The sequence below is a fragment of the Furipterus horrens genome, unplaced genomic scaffold (genome assembly GCF_987537825.1).
Source record: "Furipterus horrens unplaced genomic scaffold, mFurHor1.1.pri manual_scaffold_15, whole genome shotgun sequence".
In the NCBI taxonomy this organism is placed as follows: domain Eukaryota; kingdom Metazoa; phylum Chordata; class Mammalia; order Chiroptera; family Furipteridae; genus Furipterus; species Furipterus horrens.
In genome coordinates, this window is record NW_028327185.1 from 5808200 (window position 1) to 5830125 (window position 21926).

The 21926-nt window shown below is 39.5% G+C and overlaps 1 protein-coding gene across 1 annotated transcript in view; it reads right to left on the reverse strand.

Moving 5' to 3' along the window:
- USH2A (usherin) overlaps positions 1-21926 on the reverse strand; it is a 462824-nt gene that overhangs the window by 399968 nt on the left and 40930 nt on the right. Inside the window, exons 4-8 of the mRNA XM_090263490.1 lie at positions 17403-17466; positions 15190-15484; positions 14125-14309; positions 13458-13679; positions 12249-12342 (exon numbers count right to left, since the gene is read on the reverse strand). Of these exons, the coding sequence (XP_090119616.1) occupies positions 12249-12342; positions 13458-13679; positions 14125-14309; positions 15190-15484; positions 17403-17466 (860 nt within the window). The remainder of the gene's footprint in view (positions 1-12248; positions 12343-13457; positions 13680-14124; positions 14310-15189; positions 15485-17402; positions 17467-21926) is intronic.

Sequence of the window (21926 nt, forward strand, 5' to 3'; positions counted from 1 at the left end):
AGCCTGACACGTTGCAATTGCTAAATGAATGTTTACTGAGTGAGAAAACGAATGAAGAACTGAATAGAAATGAGTGAATAAATCAGTGAATGGATGATGTAATAAGAGCTCATTTCTATCGGTGAAGTCATGTCCTTCATTTCCGGTTCTAGCAGAAAAGCAAAAATGAAAAAAAAAAAAAAAAAACCTTTCTCTTTCTACCCTTAATGGTAAGATGCCCACAGATGTCTCTGTGTAGGCAGCGCCTACACAGAAAGGACAGCTAAGATGCTTGCGGTCAGGCCTGTGTGCTTTGTATCTATTAGCGGAACTAAATCTTTCCAACACCCTATGAAATAGGAGTTATTATTACCTCCACCTGATAGATGAGGAAACTCAAGAACAGGAAAGAAGCCTAATAGCTTTCTGAAGTCACCCAGTAGCATGTCACTTAGTATAAACTAGAATGTAAAAATATTTAAGGATAGCCATGTGTATTTCTATTCATTACAAGAGCCCCAGCGCCTAGAAGAAGCCCTAACACATAGCAGGTGCTCTGTGTACATAGAGAGAAAGCCCTTACTCTTAATCACCCTGCTGCTATATTGGCTCAGGGATGGGAAATGAGCAAATGTGTCGGATCTCTGGGGAAGGGAGCTGTGCACCAGAGAGCTGTGGACAGTTGAAGTCTCCCCCTACCCGACCCCCTCCCTGCTAGGAAATGCAGAGGCATGCAGGCAGCCCCTGCCTCTGTGCAAAGGAGAGGAAGGCGATCTGTTCTGAAGTTAGAGATTCTAAAACGCTTACTCTTTAGAGATCGCTACAGTGCTACTCACTGAGCTAAAAGAGGTAATTTGTTCAGCTATTCCCCAGTGGCCTCGCTGAATTAGAGATCCTCTGAAAGTCTGCAAATTGCTCCTTGCTCATCAGGAGATGCCAGACTAGGATGATAGAAATTTTAAGAACCTAAATCTCTAGGAATAATAATTGTCCTCAGGCTCTAGTCACAGCTTCATCTGTCCTTTGGATGTAGCGGCTCAGTTGTTACCCAGATGATGCCATTTCGATGTCATTTCTTTTGGGTACCAGGTGGAGAAATCATCTTTCTAAACACAAAAACTTCAGGGTACTGCTGTAACTATTTTTTCCAATACAAGTTTCCCTATGTGGTTCTATTGCTCCAATCACCGAGGCATCGTTAGACAAACTATTGATGGATAATTTATTATTAATGATAGACCGGGGGGGTGGGGGGTGTCTGTGTGTCTGGCAGGGTGCGGGAGGGGGAGCAAAACTTCCCACTGCAAAGGGAATCGAGGCAGGAAATTCCTTGATGCTTTGCACATGACAGGCGATCAATATGTTAGATGAATGCATGATTGAGTGACCTAATGGACTGTTTACATTTATGACATGTTACAGGTCTGTACCTGCGTGTGTCCAGTATTTCACTGAAAAGTAACATTAAAGGTTTAAAGGTAAATGCAGTATTTTCCTACAGATTTTTACCTATGGATTACGATGTCACCTCCACCAGCAGATGCAGAACAGTTACCAAGCTTCGCCCTAGAGGAGACAGATGCCTAAGTCCTGGCGCTCTTTGAGCTGCGCCCCTGCCCCAGTGAGTTTCTGAGCAAGTGAGACCAGGTGTGCGCCCCTCAAAAGGCATGCCTAGGTCTCCAGTGCCTCCCCAATCTCACCCGGACACCAATCTCCACTGGTTTTCACAGCCAGATGTGATGGGGACACCCGTTCCCCGCACCGGTGTGCCAGGCGGTGCCCAGTCTGGGGTTGGGACCGCGCGCTCCTCAGTGGGGAACCCCGGCAGCTGAAATCTCTCTCCCGATTCTTAATTACCACACCACGGGCGGGGGGTGGGGGGGGCTGCGCATTCCACACCTCTACCTCTCCTACCGTTCTCTCTACAGGACTTCTTGTGTGTCCTTCATTACAGCACTTCTCTTCAGTCAGTCTTCAGGGCATCCTCAACAATGGCTATTCGACAGCTTAGCCGTGATTCCCTGGGAGGGCGTGTGCGCAGTGTCTGTCTACTCCTCCATCTCTCCCTGATGTCCCATAAAACCTTTTTCTATTGGAAATGTTATCTTGTGTTACCTACGCACTAGATGAATAAATTTTAAAAATCCTTTCATCACTCTAGCGGCATTTAAATTTTTCTTTTAAGACTTAAAGTGTCAATGATAGTTCTATTATTTGTTAATTACCGATTCTCAGCCTGCATACTGTGTGGGCACTCCACTTATTACAGTAATTTGTGTCTGCCAGGGAATCTTTTAGATTTTCACAAATGAAAGTCCTTCAGTATTCTCAAATTCTTACATCTGTAAGCACGTGCTAAGGCTACACTCTAGCGTAATGCTCCACACAGAGAAGGCATTTCATAAATATTTGTTGAATGGGGCTAGCAAATGATCAGTCTTCGTATTAGAACTATAAAGACACACAGTAAGGCACGGTCACCTCCACTCTATCTTGAATGAACACTTAACATAGATACTATATGCCTGGGAGATTAGAAATCTTATTCTATTTTTGGAAAATTATATTGTAATAGACAAGACTGTAAAACGTATAAATATTACAAAAGCAAACAAGTGTGCTCTTTTATTCACTGACTTAAAAACAAATGCACAGCCGTATGCATTCGACCTCACCAGGAATATCTGAATTTCTTAAGACTTGCAAACACTTCTTGATATTTACCCTTTATATCATGGATTACTTAAGAACAGTATTATTTTGCAGGTTTTTAAATTTCACATCAATGGTATACTGTATGTATTATTCTACAACAAGCTTCTGGCACCCAGGTGTTGAGAAGCCTATTCATGTTGAGGTCCTACCTCTATTCACTGGGAAGCAGTCCATTTAAATATTTACAAATTGTATCTTCCCAGGGGTGGTCCCATCCGTCAGTGGCGCGGGACTCCTCAGTGCTTGACATCCTTGTCAGCAATGGGAATGTTCAGATTTTAAAAAGCTTCTGCCAAGCTCGTGGATATAAAATGCTATAGTTTTGATTATTGATAACCCATAAAATTGCAAATGTTTTCACAGGTGCCTCGGCCACCTGAGTGGCTATTCCGGGCCTCTTCTGAGAAGTGCCTGTCTGTCCACTGGTCTGCTTTGCAATTAGCCTCATTGAAAAGTTCCCTTTGTCTTCAAGTGTCTGGTTGTACTAATGTCATCTACTGGTTTGTAGGTTTTGTTTTGTTTTGAAAGGGCAGCTTTGGATGATTGGAAGTTTCTTATTTCAAGGTAGCCACCCTTACCAGTTTCTGCCTCTGTATTTATGCTTCATGTATCCAGAAATGGGTCAGAGAAGGAAAACTCTGATTCCAAAAAACCTCCGCTGCCTTGCGGCATACCTCTTCAGGGGAAAGGCTAAGGGAGTAAACCCCGACAGAAAATCCGGAGCCGGAGTCCCTAAGGCGGTTTGACGTTGTAGTCAACACCGGCAACTCCTGCGGCGCACCTGAAGCCAAGCTGTATTGACTCCGTCTTTCCCTTGGACCCTTCAGCTGCGAAGAGAGGGGGGGTCTGCTGCATGGGCAACAGCAGACCCTCCATATCACCCTGCCCAGGCTCTGTAGCTTCAGCTTCACTGGAGAGGACACTCCAGCGTCATCGCAAGATGTCGATTCAACACGGGAGGAGACAGATACCGTGTCACTCCCGTGTCGGACGGCACAACCATTCTCGGCGGTGCAGATAGACTCTTAAGAAGCTACACCATCGTCTCTCGAGACGGACGGCTGCCGACGATCCAGAAATGATACTATGTTTTCTGTGGAAAAGTTTTGAAGATCTTTAAAAAAAAAAAAAAAATGTCTGTTTTGCTTGGAATCCATTTTTGTTTTTGGTTCAGGTTATGAGTCCAACTTTTCACATGAAAAATGAAGTTTTCTACAACTACTTATTAATTGTCTAGTTTTCCACGATTTGACATGTCTCTTTTATGTAGTATATTTGTTTTGGAACCCATATTTCACTGTGTTAATTATTACATCTTTATAATATGACTTGATATTTGGTAGTGCAAGACCCAGCCCCTTATTATCTTTTCCAAAGTTATTTATTCTTGCTTTCTTAATCACCACTACGTTAGAGTCAGTCAAGTTAAAGAAAAAAACTGTGTTGATATTCTTCATTGCAACTAGACTGAATTGATACCATGACTGGGGAGAACTGGCATCTTTGTGATAGTACATCTTCCTCTCCATGAATGTGTGGTAGCTCTCTACTACTTTTAATCTTTCAACTATTTTTCAGTAACATTATCACCATGTACCTCTCGGCAGGTTTTCCTTTTGGGTATAACATCATCTTCCTCCAATCATCTCCCGAAGTTTACTTGGGTTGTTTCCATGTCTTGACTATCCTAACTAATGCTGCCATGAACATAGGGGTACATATAACTCTGTGAAAAAGTGTTTTCATTTTCTTTTTTCATGATGATACCCAGAAGATGGATTTCTGGGTCATATGGCGGTAGCTCTATTGATTTTTTGAGGAGCCTTCATACCGTTTTCCATAGTGACCACACCAAGCACTGTGTGAGGGGTCTTTTTCCCCACATTCTCTCCAACACTTGTCATTTCTTGTCTTATTCAACATTAGCCTTTCTAACAGGTGGGAAGTAGCATCTCATTGTGGTTTTGATTGGCATTGCAAGTACAACTAATAGTGCTGAGCATCTTTCTACATCTCTGGTGACGATCTGTATGTCTTCTTCGGGAAATTATCTATTTAGGTCCTCTGGCCATGTTTTAATTAGATTTTTTGTTAAGTTGTATGAGTTCTTTATATATTTTAATTATTAGACCCTTATACAGGGTACATTTGCAAATACTATCTCCAGGTGACCAGCTGCCTTGTTTCATTGATGGTTTTTTTTGCTGAAACTCCTCATTTTGATGTAACGTAATTCGTTTGTTTTTCTTTTACTTCTCTTGCCTTCAGGGCCAGGTTCACAAAAACCCCTCTGAGACCAAGGTTCATAAGTTTAGGGCTTATGTTTTCTTTATTGTTTCATGCCTTATATTCTAGTTGTCAATCCATATTCAGTAAATTTCTCTATGTAGTGTCAGATAATATAGTTAGCTTAGCTAGAAACTTATTGATTTTGTTGATCTTTTCAAATAATCAGAGTTTGGTTTTGTTGGTTTTGTCTATTAATTTCCTGATTTCAATTTCATTTATATCTGCTTTTGAAAGTACTACTTCTCCTTCTTCTTCTTCTTCTTCTTCTTCTTCTTCTTCTTCTTCTTCTTCTTCTTCTCCTTCTCCTTCTTCTTCTTCTTGCTTTTGATGTAATTTATTCCTTCTTCCTAGCTTCCTAAAGTAGACATTTAGATTACTGATTTTAGACCTTTCTTATTTTCCATATATCAATTTTCTGCTGTGAATTTCCCTCGAAGCAATGCTTTCTTTCATTGCATTGCAAATTTCATGGGTTGCTGTTTCATTTTCCTGTAGTTCAAAATATTTTAAACTTTCTCTTGAGAATCCAATTTTGACTCATGTATCATTTAAAAGTGTGTTGCTTAATTGTTTAATCTTCACAGACAGACCGGGCATCGTCCTGCACAGTCTCCCCTGCCCCATCGGACCCCACGGCAGGTTAATCAGAGTTGTTTTAAGTCCCCAGTCTGACAATTTGCGCGCTCCTCCCCATCCGAATCCGGATCTTATGTTTGCTTTGTCTCTTTACACTGTACTTGTTGTCTTTTAGCATGTGTTTTAGGTTTGTTTTTTTTAAACTGAACATGGTGAACTGGGTCTAAGGGATTCCAGAAAAAAAGGCCTTTGGTGATGTTTTCAGGTATGGCAGCGGGGACGATCTCTAATCAGTCACTTCTCTGTCTTCCAATGACTGCGTGACAAGGTGACTGGAGTTGGATGTTCCCCTTCTGTTTAAGTTTATTTCTAATGTCCGACACTACTGCCATCCTGCTGTTTTTACTCTCCCTGTATATAACAGTATCATTAATAGTTTATATTTCATTATTAAACAATAGTATTTAACAGCTTATATTTTTGCTGGTTTCTTTGCTCACAATTCCTTCTGGCATAGCAGGCCCCCCTCTTTTTTTTTCTGGCATTGCTATATTTATTCATGAGCTATATATACTCTTGATTTTTTTTTTTTTTTTTTTTTTTTTTTAGTGAGAGTTGACTGGTGTTGAAGTTGATAAAATTTTGTCAGATGAAAAACGTATTGTTTCTCCCTTGCTTTTAACTGACAGTCTAGCCACAAATGAAATATTCTAGGTTTTGTTGGTTACTTTCTTTCTGCACCTCAAAGGTGATATTTCACAATATTCTACTGGGGCTTGAGAAACCTAATATTACAATTTCTTAAAAATACATGTCTATAAAATTTTTGGCTTTTTCTCTCTGGTTATTTTTAAGATCTACTCTTGGTCTTTGGTGATCAGCAGAATTATTATACCTTACCTAGGTATGTATTTATTTTTCTAAGTCAACTTAGAATTCCAAAGAATTATGTCATTCCTCAACTTTGGAAAACCCTTTATAATTATCCCTTCAAATAGCCTTTTCTGTTGTTTGTCTATTTTCATTATCTCTCTTTGCTACTTGGATGAATCTGTCTCAATGCATCCCTGCGCTCTTAACCTTCTTTTAATGTTTTTAACTCACATTTTAAATGTATTTATATACATCTCTATCTCAGGGAAATTACTTGTGCAAGTGTTTTCCAAAGATTAAGAACATCACTGTGTGTCAAAGATGAAATGAAACGCTTGACCTTGACTTGCTCAATGTGCATCTAATGTAGAATCCATAATATGAACTGCCAGAATGATAGCAATAAAAATGAATTCATCAGTATTACAAAAATTATAATAAAGTGAAAAACATTTAGAGGAAACCCTTTCTGTGAGCAAAGAGAAAACATAAGCGGTAAAGCTCGATATTTCATAAAAATATGACACAGGTTCGTCACCATGACTCATAGACTTCAGTGCTCTAGAGGAACACATTCTTCATAATAACAGGAAATACTAATTTACATAATAAGCATTGTAGAGTGTGATGTTCCCCCATCCAATTATTGAATGGGAGAAAGGCTTATTATAGAAAATGTTTTAAGCTGGCTTGGCCATTCATAATACTAACAAAAATGCATACTGATAGTTTGATTGTAGTTAATTCATAAAAGCCATGATGAATGGTATAAAAGGGTCACAAGTCAGAGCCAAAGAATAAGAGAAGTCTTCATGGTTACTAATAAATTGCTCTGCGAACGCTTGGCCAGCCTCGCAGGTAATGATGTCACCAAATGATGAAAGAATAGTTAAGCAGCCAACAGCGCCCACGCTTGGCAGAGGTATGGGTCATTGCATCACTCCTGGCATAGAGCCCCTGAGAGGTGAATGTGGCCATTGAAAGAAAACGAAGCATCCTAAGGAGGCAAGTTTCAACTGATAACACTTTTCTTAAAGCTAGATTCTATCCACGCTTGACCTGATAGAACAGGCAAAGAAGGCACTACGTAAGGACGGGTGTAGTGTAGCTACGGGACCACGCTAGCTGACGCAGACAATACATTCCCAAGCTTCCATTTCTTGGATGTGGTATCTGTGAACTTGCCTCAGACACTTGGATAGTTATAATGGATTTTCTGAGCAGGTGGACCAGAGGTACTGGATTTCAATAAAGCTAGTAGCACGAGTAGTTAGACAGTGACAGAAAAAAGAGCCAGGGAAGGAGAAGGGAGGGATTTAGAAGCCTACGTACCAAAAAATAAAAAATAAAAATACCGATTGAATAACTCCGTGATATAAAATTTCATATCATGGCAGAACTCTCTGCAGTGATGGGGAGCAGATTTCTGGTTTCCCTGGACCAAGGGTTGAGGGCAAGGAGTGATGGCAGAAGAGTCCAAGAGAAGGTTTGGGGACAGGGGGACATTCTGTCTCTTGATTAAGGTGGTGGTCACACAAGACGACACACTGACCAAAACTCATGTAACTGCACCTTTGAAATGGGTGCATTTTGCTGTATGGAAATATGCTCCCGGAAAGTTGATTTACAAAGTAGTTTTACAGGACGGCGCCACGGGTTAAACTGGGTAAAGGGTCCGAGAAATCTCTTTTGTATTATTTCTTACAATTGGATACAAACTTGCAATTATCTCAAAATAAAATTTACTTAAATTTTAAAACACATATACATGCAGAAGTGATCGTGTTATCAAAAAAATTAACCTAATCATATAAAAGAATTTAATCATTCTTATCAAGTGATTCATGCAAATTACCATGTAATCCTCAATTTTACTTTGAAAGTTTCAACTCTGCTTGAAAGTTATTAAATAGTATCTAGTCTTTTGGGATTTGTTTTGCCCTAAATTAATCCTAAAATGGAATCAGTAAGTTAATTATTCACTGCTTCAGTCATTTCTGGGACAGGAATGTTGCAAATACTCTAAAATTATCCTCTAGTAATGAAAGATGCCATTATTATTTATGGTGCGTATCACACATTAAAATAAGGACTTAAAGAAAGTACTAGAAAAAAGTATGTGTGACTTGAAGTTCATCTCAGGACCAGAGAGGTTTTTAGTAATCAATTTTTAAAAGGTGTTTTTGGTTATTTCTTGTTTATTTTTATTTTTATGATTTTTGGAAGAAAAAGGATTTATTAACGGGGCTATGAGACAGACAGCTGAGCTGATCTGACTATTCCTAGAATAATTAACCGTATGTTCTAGTTACGGGTGTAAGCTTCGCTCTATTACTACGTTTTGCTTTTAAAGGTTCACAAGCTCCAATGTCAGGTAGTTAACATACACAGGGTCACACAGATACAAGGCTGTGAAGAGAAGGGCATGTGGTATCAACTGGAACAGTTGTAAGAGTACCTCTTACCCTGAGTTAGTTGCTGCCATGGGGCCTCAGAGACACAGGGTTATACTATTTCCTGATTAAGAGAAGCCAGAGAGAGAGAGAGAGAGAGAGAGAGAGAGAGAGAGAGAGAGAGAGAGAGAGAGAGAGAGAGAGAGAGAGAGAGAGAGCAAGCTCTTCTTGAAAACTGAACAAAAAACTGCTTCAACCCAGTTTGTGACATCAACTTTACAAACAACTAAAGAACGCTTCCTACAGAAAATTCCCTTGAATGGCTGCGTCTATGAACTTGCTTCTGAATTCATCATTCTACTGCTTTCTCCCCACGTCATTCATTGTCACTCTGGCTGAGAACACTTTCTCACAGGACTGACAATTGCCGAGAACTGGCATCGTCTCAAGGCTTACGTTTTCGTCTGTTTGCCAAATGGCTGTAATGTAATTCACAAAAGCCCTGTTTATTGAGTAATATTATTAATGGCTAGCATAATACTGTAAATTGGAGACATTCTTTTTGGATTATATCCAGATCTTTAAAAAGAACATTGGTTCCAATAGGAAATGGATGGCTTATCTTAAAACATTATTTTAAAAAGGACAATGGAAAAAGCACTTGAATAAGTATATTTTCAAACTATTGTAAGATAACTTTTTTCAGATACATTAAGTCCCCCGTGTATTAAAATACTTTGAATGACAAAAAGAGAATGCCATGCTTATGAATGTTTTATAAAATCATTTTTCATTTTCAACACCTTGTTGAAAATACAGGACTGAGAAATCATTCAACTTAACAGTCTATTGACATTTTCCCCTTCAGCTGCATTTGCCAAATTTTGCTAAAGTGGAAGATATTTGTTGCTTTTATATTTATAGCTAAATTCATAAATTATCAAAATAGGTCAAACAGAAAAGTAACAAAAAAGTCAACTTTATATTTTGAAAAGGCACTTAATGTCTACATCAGAAGCATTAAAATGTGTGCTCCACCTAAATTACAGTTAATTATTTCACTAGTTTATAATCTAACCGTCACCACCTGAGACCAAGCCTGAAAATCCCAACATGACTTCGGAAACCAATCATGAGCGCAGATTCATTTAATGGCTCTATTTTTAAGGGGAAGCATGAAATCATCCAAGAATCATAAAACATTAATCATTGAAATGTGAGCAATTAAGGAGAGAGAAAATAGAAAAAAAATGGGACGGGGCACCCCGAGAAAGAAAGGGGGCAGGTGGGAATTGGGGGTGCATGACAACTAACTCATCAAAATAAAACGAGAGACGCTCAGAAAACAACGTATCATACCAAACAATTAGCCAGTTTTAGATTTGCTTTTAATTACAGTTAACATACCATATCATACTAGTGTCAGGTGTACAACATGCTACTTAGACGTAGAACTTATGACGGATCACCCCAGTCAGTCTGATCCTTGCTGATGCTGTACAGAGTTCCTACAATATTATGACTGCATTCCCCGGGCTGAGCTTTATACCCTCTGACTATTTTTATAACTGGCCATTTGTGTTTTTAACCCCTTCTTCTTTTTCACCTGTCCTTCCCAACCCCACTCCCCTCTGGTAACCATCAATGTGTTCTCTGTGTCTATGAGTTTCTTTCTCTTTGGTTTGTTCATTAATTTTGATGTTTAGATTCCAACGAGAAGTGAAATCATACAATATTTGTCTATCCCTGTCCGACTTATCTCAGCGTAGGACCCGCTAGGTCCACCCATGTTGTTACAAATGGCAAGATGTTATTCTTTTTCATGGCTGAGTAATATTCCATTGTGTGTCTGAACCACTGCTTGACTCATTTTATCTATTGAAGGACACGTAGGTTGCTTCCATAGCTTGGCTCTTGTAAATAACACTGCAGTGCACATAAGGGGGCGTATATCTTTTCCAAATAAGTGTTCTGTATGCTTTCAGATAAATACCCAGAATTGAAATTGTTGAGTTATATGGTAGTTCTATTTTTAATTTTTTGACAAACCTCTGCACTGTTTTTCCATAATTGTTGCACCACTTACAATCCAACCAACAGTAGGTGAAGGTCCCCTTTTATCCAATTCCTCACCAATACATGTTGGTCTGTTTTTTATTTTTATTTTTTATTTATGGAAGACAGTCATTCCAACAGATATGAGGTAATAGCTAAGTGTGTTTTGTTTTTTAGAGTGACCTTAATGCTTTACCTGTTACTATGATGTAAATATGTTCTATCAGCCCATCACTTATTACACAGTGGTTATGCAGAATTAAATATTTATATAACAGAATATGTCAATAATTTTCTTCATGGCTCCTGTTACTTAATTGTTCTATTTGAATTTCATTAAGTTGCTTATAAAAGCTCCCAAATTTAGGTTTAGAAATATTGTTCTAACTTTTATTTTAATCAATTTAATTGTTATATTTCAATTGTTAAACCACATAGATTTATGTACATGCTATAACGTAAGGATCTAACTCTATTTTCTTAAAAATTGGCAGCCAATTTCCTCAAACCTCACTATTTATATTTATTACAGATGTGATTCTTATTGCTGCTGCACCCTCTCATATCAGCTTCTTATTCCTAAAGACGTAGCTAAATTTTCATCTCATCTATAAAACTTTCCTGATCATCAGAGACAGGCTAACTCCCAACATAACTCCTAAGTCATTTTACCACAGATTTTCAAATTAATTGCTTAAAATTACTTATATCAGCAATGAATTAAATTGATTCATGCAAACACATAAAGATCTCTCTGCATCCAAAGACTTTTTTATATGGAAACATTTGCATAAATACCCTTTAGATGCAGGAATAGGACCTATTTTAGAGTCATCTACCCAGGCACCTTAAAATACTAGTTGCTTTATGAACTATGATAATGCTGATAAGATAAAGGGGGGAAAAAAACCTCTGGGATTAGATTTAGCAGTTATTTCTCTGAGTTTATTTTTTAAATAAAATTTTCAACATTACTGATTTATTTATTGTTCTATAATTTTTTTGTGAACTAATTGACAGGTATTAGGATTATTTGGAGGGTTATCAGCTGGGAGAGGGGAGGGGGAGAAATGGGGACTAAGAAGCATAATCGGTTGGTACAAACTAGACAGGGGGAAGTTAAGAATAATCTAGGAAAGGGTGAAGCCAAAGAACTTATATGCACAACCCATGGACATGAACTAAGGGGGGTAGGATTGCTGGAGGGAAGGGGGGTACTGGGCAGAGGGGGGCAAAGGGAAAAACTGGGACTACTGTAACAACATAATTAATAAAATATATACGTTAAAAAAAACCTTCATATTCACCATTTTCATCCCCCCCCACACACACACTTTGAGATTCCCATGCATAAAACAGAGAACTCACGTGAGGGCCTTCGGTGAAGCTCTCCTGAGAACAGAGGCAGCGGTAGGGCTGGCTGGTGGTGTCACAGTCAGTGGAGTGACCATGACACTGACATCTGTGAACATGAGCAGCCGTCAGCTCCTAAGAAACATCCGCTCCACACGACTGTACATAAGGACCCATGTATATACCCACAGTGTGAACGCAGCCAGGGAGATGATTACATTAATGCAAAAATCAATTTCTCCTTAATCATGTGGCTATTCATGGAAAGTTTTTAATTAACCCTACAGTATTGAAGGGGGTGCCATCAATACCAAAATCACATTGGCGGTGAAGGTAATTTTCTAGCCTACCTGGGTTGTTTACGCCCATATCAACCATGTGGCAAAACTGCCAAGAGAGAAGACATTTCATAAAACTCTTCAAAAATTCTAGCGAACACTATGAAGTTTAGGATAAACTGCAAGTATAAGTTAACAAACGTTAATTATTTTTGTTTTCTTTCCCCAAAATTAGATGGTGATTATTTAATAGTATTTTCTTTGCATCACGCTATTACTTAACAAATAATGCTTATAGATTGGCACTCTGGTCTGGTTTAAAGGGTGTGCTTTCTCCACAGGACACGTTATTCTTCCAGCATAAGTCAATTCTAAGTGCAGTCTTCGTGTGTACCGTTTCCATGCTAGAGAGGTTGTTGCCTGGGAGATCTCCTGCTATCCACTTATCAAATATGGTGAGCCTACTTTTCAATTATAGTCAGATATTTATACATGACTTAAGGCACAGTAGATTTTTCCTTTAAAGGAAGACAAATATTCTTTATAAAACTGTGAACTTAGGGAGATCAAGCCCAGTACTTACGGACTAGGTAGTAGGTATTCCCATTGCAACTACAACTCAAGTTCCTTCTCTTTGATTTCAAGAAAATGTAAAAATTACGTTCCAGAAGCAGCCAATCACAATATTTGATAAATTATTTTTCTAAGTCAGTTAGGTGTTTTAAGTCTGGTCCAGTTACCATAACTTCTAAACTCAATAGCTTTACAAATTGATTCTATGACGTGATCTTACAGACAGAGAAGATTTACAAATCTCCCTCCGAAATATTAAGAGTTTGGAATCTTGTTTGCTCTGGAATCTTAGCTAATATAGTTTTAAATAAGCATGGCAAGAATCCCGAAAACAAAACTTATAGTGAAAAGCACACTAAAATCGAAACCCTACCTTCCAGTGACGGTAACTTCACTGATCGCGTAGTATCGATGTCCGAGGCTGACAGCAGGCTGGGTTGTATGGTACTGTCCGTGGAAATGAAGTCTCACTTGTGTGGCTTTTGTGAACTCTTGAAGAGACTGGGTGTTATAGAAATCACTGGATCCAGGCCGGGGATTTGGTCCAGGTGTTAGGACACTAAATGTGACATTACCGTGGGAATACGGAGTAAAACTGTGAATGAAATAAATGTGAAATCATGAGAAGCTATTCATATATTTAACAAAAGAAATCAGAACTTTGTGTTCATAACAGTTTACATTTTTCATTTGGAAAAAAAACTCCATATAATTCGTATGCAAAGAGTACAGGATCATCACAGAAAAAAAAGGAAGACATCATAAAATTCCATTAAGGTACCTAACTTGCTAAGCGATCTCCAAATCACGTTATAAAGCACGGATGAGACTAGATGCAAGAGATACTCTAGTCTTCATGGGAACTTTAAACATAGTTTAAAACTCAAGTTAGGGAGAAACCTGCCTTAAGGGAGTTGGTGGTGAGGAAAGTCTCTACTAGCCTGGCAAGTTAGTTTGCCTGTGGGTTATTACTATCCCATAACCAATTAAAATGAACTCCTAAATGCCTTCAAAGATAATTGTTTCAAAAACATTCCTACTTGGGAAGCTGAAGACAGTTGACAGAATCAGGATTTTCCAACTCTCCATTGTTCTGCATTCCAAAAACACTGCAATTTCTGGCAAAATACTGCCAATCTTCCCAGTCCAGGCCGTCTTCTTTCTTCCTCTGAATCCTTATTGCTGTTGGTTGTGGACTAAGGAACTGAATGACGACATAAAACACCTGAAAATGAATAAGTTAATTATTGTCGTTCAGGCTTTAGCTTTAACCCATCCGCATAAATCAAACCATGGAATTGTTGGATTCAAATATCTATCAGACATCCAGAAATGTCAGAGCCCTACAGGAAAAGCGACAAGTCTACTATTACATAGCTGTGCCGCCTCTCAATTATTTTGTAAATTAAGGTGATCAATACTAAGTATGATGTAAAGACATAAAAAAGAACATTACTTCCATGACATAATTATTATGTGTCCCTCTTAAGTAGTTATTTAAAATAAGCACCTGTTATTAACTTCTATTACTTTATATTAAAAAGGGGGTTTCGCATATAATTTTGATACAAATATCTAAAAAAAAAAAAAAAAAACAGGCCCTGAATACTTTGGGATATTTTTATTTCATACATTATGCTACTTTAGCAAGGTACTTTTCATTCAGTTGACTGATTCAGTTTTTACTTTGCAGTGCTTTGAATGGTGTCCCCAAATAGATGTCTACGTTCTAAGTCCTGGTACCTGTGAATGTGACCTTATTTGGAAATAGGGTCTCTGAAGGTGCAATTAAGAATCTCAGCAGGAGATGCTTCTGGATAGCGGATGGTCCTCACAAGAGAAAGAGGAAGAGTATGCAGAGACAGGGCAGGTGCCCCGGAATATGCAGGCGAGACCTGAGTGCTGCTGCCGTAAACCACGGAGCCCCGGGAGTTGGGGGAGGCAGGAAGGCCTCTGCTGCAGCCTTCGCGGGGACACCTTGACTTCACACCCCACTACCTTCAGAACCGCCAGAGAACACACCTCTGTTGCTCTAAGCCACGGAGTTGGCGGTCGCTGCTGTCATACCCCAGGAAGCCAGTGCGCACCAGAATGATTCCAATTACCTGATACTGTCCGTTTTCCAAATCGATTGAAATAGTCACTCCTTCCTTAAGCTGGGTGACGTTTGTAAACACGCGTGAAACCCACGAAGAGCCAAGGTCATTGTCATTGACGAAAGAGAGAGGGTGGGCATCGGGGTTCAGCCGTAGCACCCGGTTGCCGGTTGTGTCCCCCTCGTCATTGGAGATGCAGTAGCGCTGCTGGAAGGGGTGGGCCCGGGGGTGGCTGCCGGGGCAGCGGCAGTGTGGCTGCACGTGCAGACGGGGCAGGTGCCCAGAGAAGACGGCCAGGATCTCCCTGTGGGTGTTGAGAGGCAGACGGTAAGGACTCGGAGCTCCACGGGGCGAGGACTGCTCTGCGTCATCGCAGGTGAACGTCACTCTTTCAAAGTCCTCATAAGTATCTATTTAGCGTTCCATCATTTTTTCACACAGAACATAAAACCAAATTCATTCCTGGCCCAATAAACATACCCATTCTCGTAACGTAAAACATACTCATTTTATAAAAAGCATTACATCCTTTGGGATGTGCATTTTATATCCTGTCTGATCAGCAAGGTATTTAGTTAAACAATGTCCTATTTCACAGTGCCTATGCGCACAGGTTGTAGAACTGCCGCTGGGAGGGGGAAGGGAGGTGTTGAAAATCGTGAGTGATAGAGAGGGTCTCCGGTTCACCCACAGGAAGTGAGCAAACGAGGATAAGTTTCTCTGCTGCTGTTTTCAGCGAAGGGCCCGAGGCCAGGGCCGTTTGTCAGGGCCTTCCTGTGACTCATCAGGGCAGGTCCTGGCACCCGAAGATGCTTCAGTGGCTCCGGTTGCAGGGCAGAGCTGCCAACAGGCAGAGGAGAATGCCAAGTCCAGGCAGACATAGTCAAGTGTTCCATGCAGGGCAGTGTACCTGCTCTAGATCGGAATTAGTCGTTCTGTTTATGGGCATTCCTCCACGTAACGCCTTTCCAGACATTTGAGGGGGGCCGACATCTGTAACCCAGGCCTAACGAGAGACACGAGCCCCCTTCTCTCGGACCCCCAGTGCGGGCATGGCAGAGTCAGGCAGCTAGTTGATTTACTAAGTGACATGAAGTCACGCTCTCTTTACACCTTGTTGCTATCTCCCAATTGATATCAGGCTTTTTATAGGACCCGGAGTGACTCTTCAGTGAAATCTTTGCCCCCAGGAAGAGCTTTATTCTCCCCAAATTACTGCGACACTGCTGTTCAGAATTTATACAAAGGTGATTACAAACCTGTGAGGCTGCTCCCTAGGCCTCCCCAGTAATGTTTTCCAGTGTTATAGCATCCTACATTTAGGCTCCTCTTTAGTATATAAATAAAAACTGTTCTTACTGCTAATGTACATACCACTGAGCATAGCACCTCCAGAGAAATGCTTCTCAAACGCACAGGAACCTGTCCTGTCGTTGGGGCATTCACCACTCATCTATGTCTCCCTTGAAGAAATAGAAATAAACATGCTTCTCTCTTATCTCTAACAGAAGCACGTAAGACCAACTCACCCGTACACCAATGTACCTCATACCATCAAATCAGAATGCAGAAAAGAAACGTCAGAGCATGGGAAGCAGGATGTCACTGGAATCTTTCCTGAAGGGGAAGGAAACCTACAGGCCTTCAAGAGTTCTAAGAAAGCCCCCACCATTCTCAAGATGAGGACACACCTCATTAAAGCGAGTCTAAGTCTAAATAATTATCCGTCCCTGGGAAGAGCCATATATAACAATACTTTAAGTTATTCATTCTTTGTGTCTCTAATTCTAATATACCAATTTCTTGAGACTTTCACATATATCAAAATAATCATTTTCATTTTCTACATTCTCTAGTACTTATAAATTCAACAAAGCAATTTTAAAAGGAAGCAATATACCAGTTTTTTAAGTATCAGAAACTACTTCATAGAGAGCATTTTAAACAAAAGCATCCCAAATCTTTAATACGATTTCTTCAGAAATGTCGTTTTCTTCGAAGAATTTGAACAATTTAATATTATGAGGCACTAGCCAATAGGGGACCTCTAGTGAATAACACCCACAGATGAAACCAAAGCAAACACTGTAAACATTAATTAGGTGATGTTTGCCAGACGCTGCAGAGATGAGAAATGCTCTAATCCTCATGCTACCCTTATTTAAGGAAATTCAGTGTTTACCCTCATATTTCTCGAGCTTTGCAATCCCACATCTGCTTACCTGTTTGTTAGTGCCACTGGGTATAATCGAAAATCTTGCATTTTTCCAACAAACTGTTCTAAACCTGCAAAATACATACATGTACATAACACAGGAAGTCTCAGGTTACCAAGCAATGGCTGACACATATTCAAGTGATAGTTCTTTAAAGCAATAAAAACTTTCCATCACATGCATATCACAGCCTTCTCAACTTCTTAGCGACCAATATGTATATTCTGCTAATTCCACATGAATAACATTAATATTTACACTTCTCTCCACAGACACTGCAGGACTTATGTCAAAGCGAATGCTCTGGCCAGTACTTATTGACCTAACTTGTGATCGCTCTCCAGAAGTCCACTCTGCGAGCCAGATTTTGCTCTAGTTTATAAACCTAGAAATCTATCATCTCATCGGCCCTAAATTAATTGTTGTTTGCTTCCAATGCAATTTTCAGACCCTTTGCATTGCCAGGAGGAAGACTCCCACACCCTCACCCTACTTCTGTGTGGGTCCTCTTCAAGCTTTAGATTAACACCCGGGCTGGAAAGCCTCCAATAAATGAGGACACATTGACAGCCTCCTCATGAGTTTGAGTCACTCGCATGTCAAAGACATCCCAGCATAACCTCAACATCCCATCAGCTTGTAACAATTCTTCTAAGGCAAGCCAGGTTCCAAGTCCTATCTGCATTAAATTAGGTGACCTTTCATGGTGTCAGGAGATATAAACCTTAAACCATTAAACCATTTTATTAATTCATTTAGAAAATATTTATTTAGGGTTTATTAACAGGTGAGTCCAAGAAACTAATAAGAGAAAGAAGCAAGACAACTACCACCTCGATGTTTTTTGTTCTGCTGTGAATAATGAGAAAAACTTGAAAATGGTAAAACTCTAGCTCGAGTTTGATCACGGGGACCCAAGATGGGACGTGCTGTATCACATAACCCCAATTCAATAACTAAGTGGGTGCTTCAAAAAAATGAAATGGAGAGCAATGGCAAGTTCACCCAGAGAGAGCATTTTTAACTATTCCATTGTTTCTTTTGTCTTAGTCACGGAGAACATTTGATCTCCCTTTGCTGCAGCTCCACATGGTGTCCTGGAGGAAAACTGGGGCAGAGCGAGGAGACGGCTGATGAATAAAAGATGCAGAGTCAGCTTAGCACCCCGAACAGTCTGCTGCGGCCTCGGGAGCAGGAGGAGAAAGAGTGAAGAAGGGTGGGCACAGGGGCCCCAAAAGAGCGTGTCTGGGTGTGCTCGCGCGACGACGCAGTTACATTTTTAAATTTATTTAAAGGATATACATAAGAATGGAACCAAGAATATTTTACATATGAATAGTTCTTCATGAGTATAAGCGTTTCTCATTGCTGTACAAATGTATCAGCGGGCCCCACCTTTCCACCCCAGTCTCAGTCTCCCACGCACCTCACACCCCGAGCAGTGTGATTTTTCTCAAAGCCTGGATCATGGTTTTCCATGGCCAGGGTGGCTTCAATCTTTAATGCATTCATTCATTCATTCAACAAATTTTTATTGGGAGCCCATTTTGTGTGCTTGGCACTTCCACAGGCTCCAGAGATATCCTGGTTAAGAAAACCGGCAGAGAAAACCCAAACAAACTAACCAAAAAGCCACTTATTTTTATGAAGCTTGCATTCATGCAGCTAGATGGACATAATAAATGGAAACTTTACAGAGAATATTGGAACATGATACATAGTATAAAAACAGAGACCTTAGAGCAGCTTGGAGAGCGTGGCCGAATTCTAATTTGGGTGGCATGCTCAAGAGGGGGCCTCAGCGGGAACGGGGTGCTAGCAGCGCAGAGAGAACGAACTGGGTGTATCTGGAGCAAAATGTTCAGAGATTCCAGCTGGGCTGTCATAGCTACCCAAGTGCGAGTTGACGGTCGTCAGGCCTGGGCATAGAAACAGGTGTGCGCTGTAATGCCCATAAATTAGAACTAACTCCCTGCGTTTTAGCGACCCTTCAGGGGAACGCAGCTGCAGAGGAATGATGACGCCTACGTGATCACCTGCCGAAGGGCGCTGGGTTTGATGACTTTTCACACCATGTTAGTTTGAAATTCTGGGGTCTGAACATAGCACTTATGTCCTCCACCACAGAATGGGTCACTGAAGAAACTTCCAAAAAAAACGAAAAAAAAAAAAATGTTAGGAACATTTTTCTAAAGACATAGAATTAATGTAAATCGTCCGTTCTAAACAAGAGGATTATTTGGGAGGATAATATCAAAATATTTCAGGGACAGAGTCATGAAAGTAAATTTACTCATTTCTTTGCTAGTTGCCGATTTTTTAACAAGAGATATTCATTGAAATAAACATTTCATAAAGAGATTCTTCTTTGGAAAAATATTCCTATGGCAATGACAGGTCTAAATTATATTGACTGACCACGGAAACAGACATGACTCATACAGAAAGACCTCATAGTCGTCTGGTCAGAAAATGGATAATGACTGGAAAGAAACAGGACATTCACATTATGACTGGTGGCACAAGGTTAGTTACATGGGCAAACTGGTGAATCAATTTGACAAACTTTTAGCTAGACCAAGAAAAGAGGGAAGATTTAATTACTAGAATCAGAAACAAGAGAACAAACATTACAACTGGCCTTACAGGCATGAAAAGATTATAAGGCCGTCCTATGACCAACTGTATTCTCAATGAAATGGACAAATTCCTATAAAGACACAAACTACCGAAACTGACCCAAGGAGAAATAGGTGATCTTAGTAGAGCTATAATAAGTAAAGGGATTAAACTAGTAATTCAAAATTTTTCAACAAAGAAAATCCAGGCCTAGATGCTTTCACTGGTAGATTCTTTAAATTATTTAAAAAAGGAATAGCTCCAATCCTTCACAAGCTCTTCCAAAAAATAGAAGAGGAGATGTTCCCCCACTCTCTATGAAGTCATCTTCCTCAGATACCAAAACCAATAAAGACATCACAACAAAGTAAAGTAACAGATCAATGCCTTATAAATATAGATGCAAAAGTATTCAACATAATATATAGTAATAAATTGAACAGAACGCCATGAATAAAAGATTATACACCATAAGTAAGGGGATTTGTCCCAGAGGTGCAGTGCAAATTCAACATGTGAAAATCAAATAATGCACAATATTGACAGAATAAGAGACCAAACAAATGGTCATTTCCAACAATGCAAAAATGCATTTGGCGTACTCAACACTTTGATGATAAAAACACTCAACAAACATCAGGAAAGAAGGGAAGTTCCCTTTTTGATAAAGGTTGTTTATAAAAATCAACAACTAGCGTCATACTTACTGGTGAGATACCAAATGCTTTCCCCCTACGAGGAGGAGTGAGACAGCCATCCCTATTCACTTCTGCCGCTTCCCCCAACATCGTCTGGAGGTAGAAGTCAGGGCAATTAAGCAAGTAAAATGAAAGGTTTCCAGATTGGAAAGAAAAATGTAAAACAAACGTGTACAGGAAGAAACTTATAAATTAGAAAAAGAGAAACCCTAACTTTCAAAACTGGGACAAACAAATAATATATCCTTTCATTCATAAAATGGAATGTTAACGTAGCAGGGAAAAGATCTTTGAAAAGCAATGACAAAGACATTTTCACAAAAGCTGAAACAGCGTGTTTCCTACCAAATGAACTATAAGCAAAGGAAATGGGATTTCTTCCGGCTGTGGAGAAATAACCCAGGGTGGAGTGAAAAGTTTCAGGAAACAGTAAAGATTGCTAGAAAGGGCCAATCACTAAAGAGAGGAAGAAACTATTCCATGGGGTTTGCCTACACAAAATACAGCTGTTTTAAATATCTAGTAGTCATCTCTGTAATTAAATATTTTTTTCCTCCTCACCATAAGAAAATTTTTATTTTGTGTCAAAAAGTTAAATATAGACCATGACCATTCTTTTAAAATACTTGCTTCACAAAGTCCATAAACTTCATACCTACATTAACGGCACTAACATTTATATTGATGAGAGCAAATTGTACTGAGTACCTGACATAAACCAAGTCTATTTCGCAGTTTTACAATCACCTTGAAAACTATCATATGTATAAAACATTTTACACACGAGGAGACAAATTAGAAAATTAGATTGAGAAGTTGAATTCTTCACCAAAGTCACTTGCCTTTGAAGAAGCAGAGCTGGGATTCAAACTCAAACCGACCTGAGTATAGAGTCCTGGCCTCGCTCCTCAGGCAATTATTACTGCAGCAATATTAATTATGAGTATGTACAGTGAGTTAATGTGCAGTGCAGGTCTGTATTTCCTTAACCCCTGTTAAATTTAGCACACTACACACTCCTGCTTTTTTCATGCAATAACACATCATGAATCTATTACCTTGGCTCTACAAATAGACATATTTCATTTCCCTAATGATGCACTTTTTCCCATTGTAGGTATGAATTATAATTTATTTAATCCATTCCCTCTGAAGTTTTTAACTGGTTCCAATTATTTGCTACTTTAAATCATCCTACAGTGGACATTTTTGA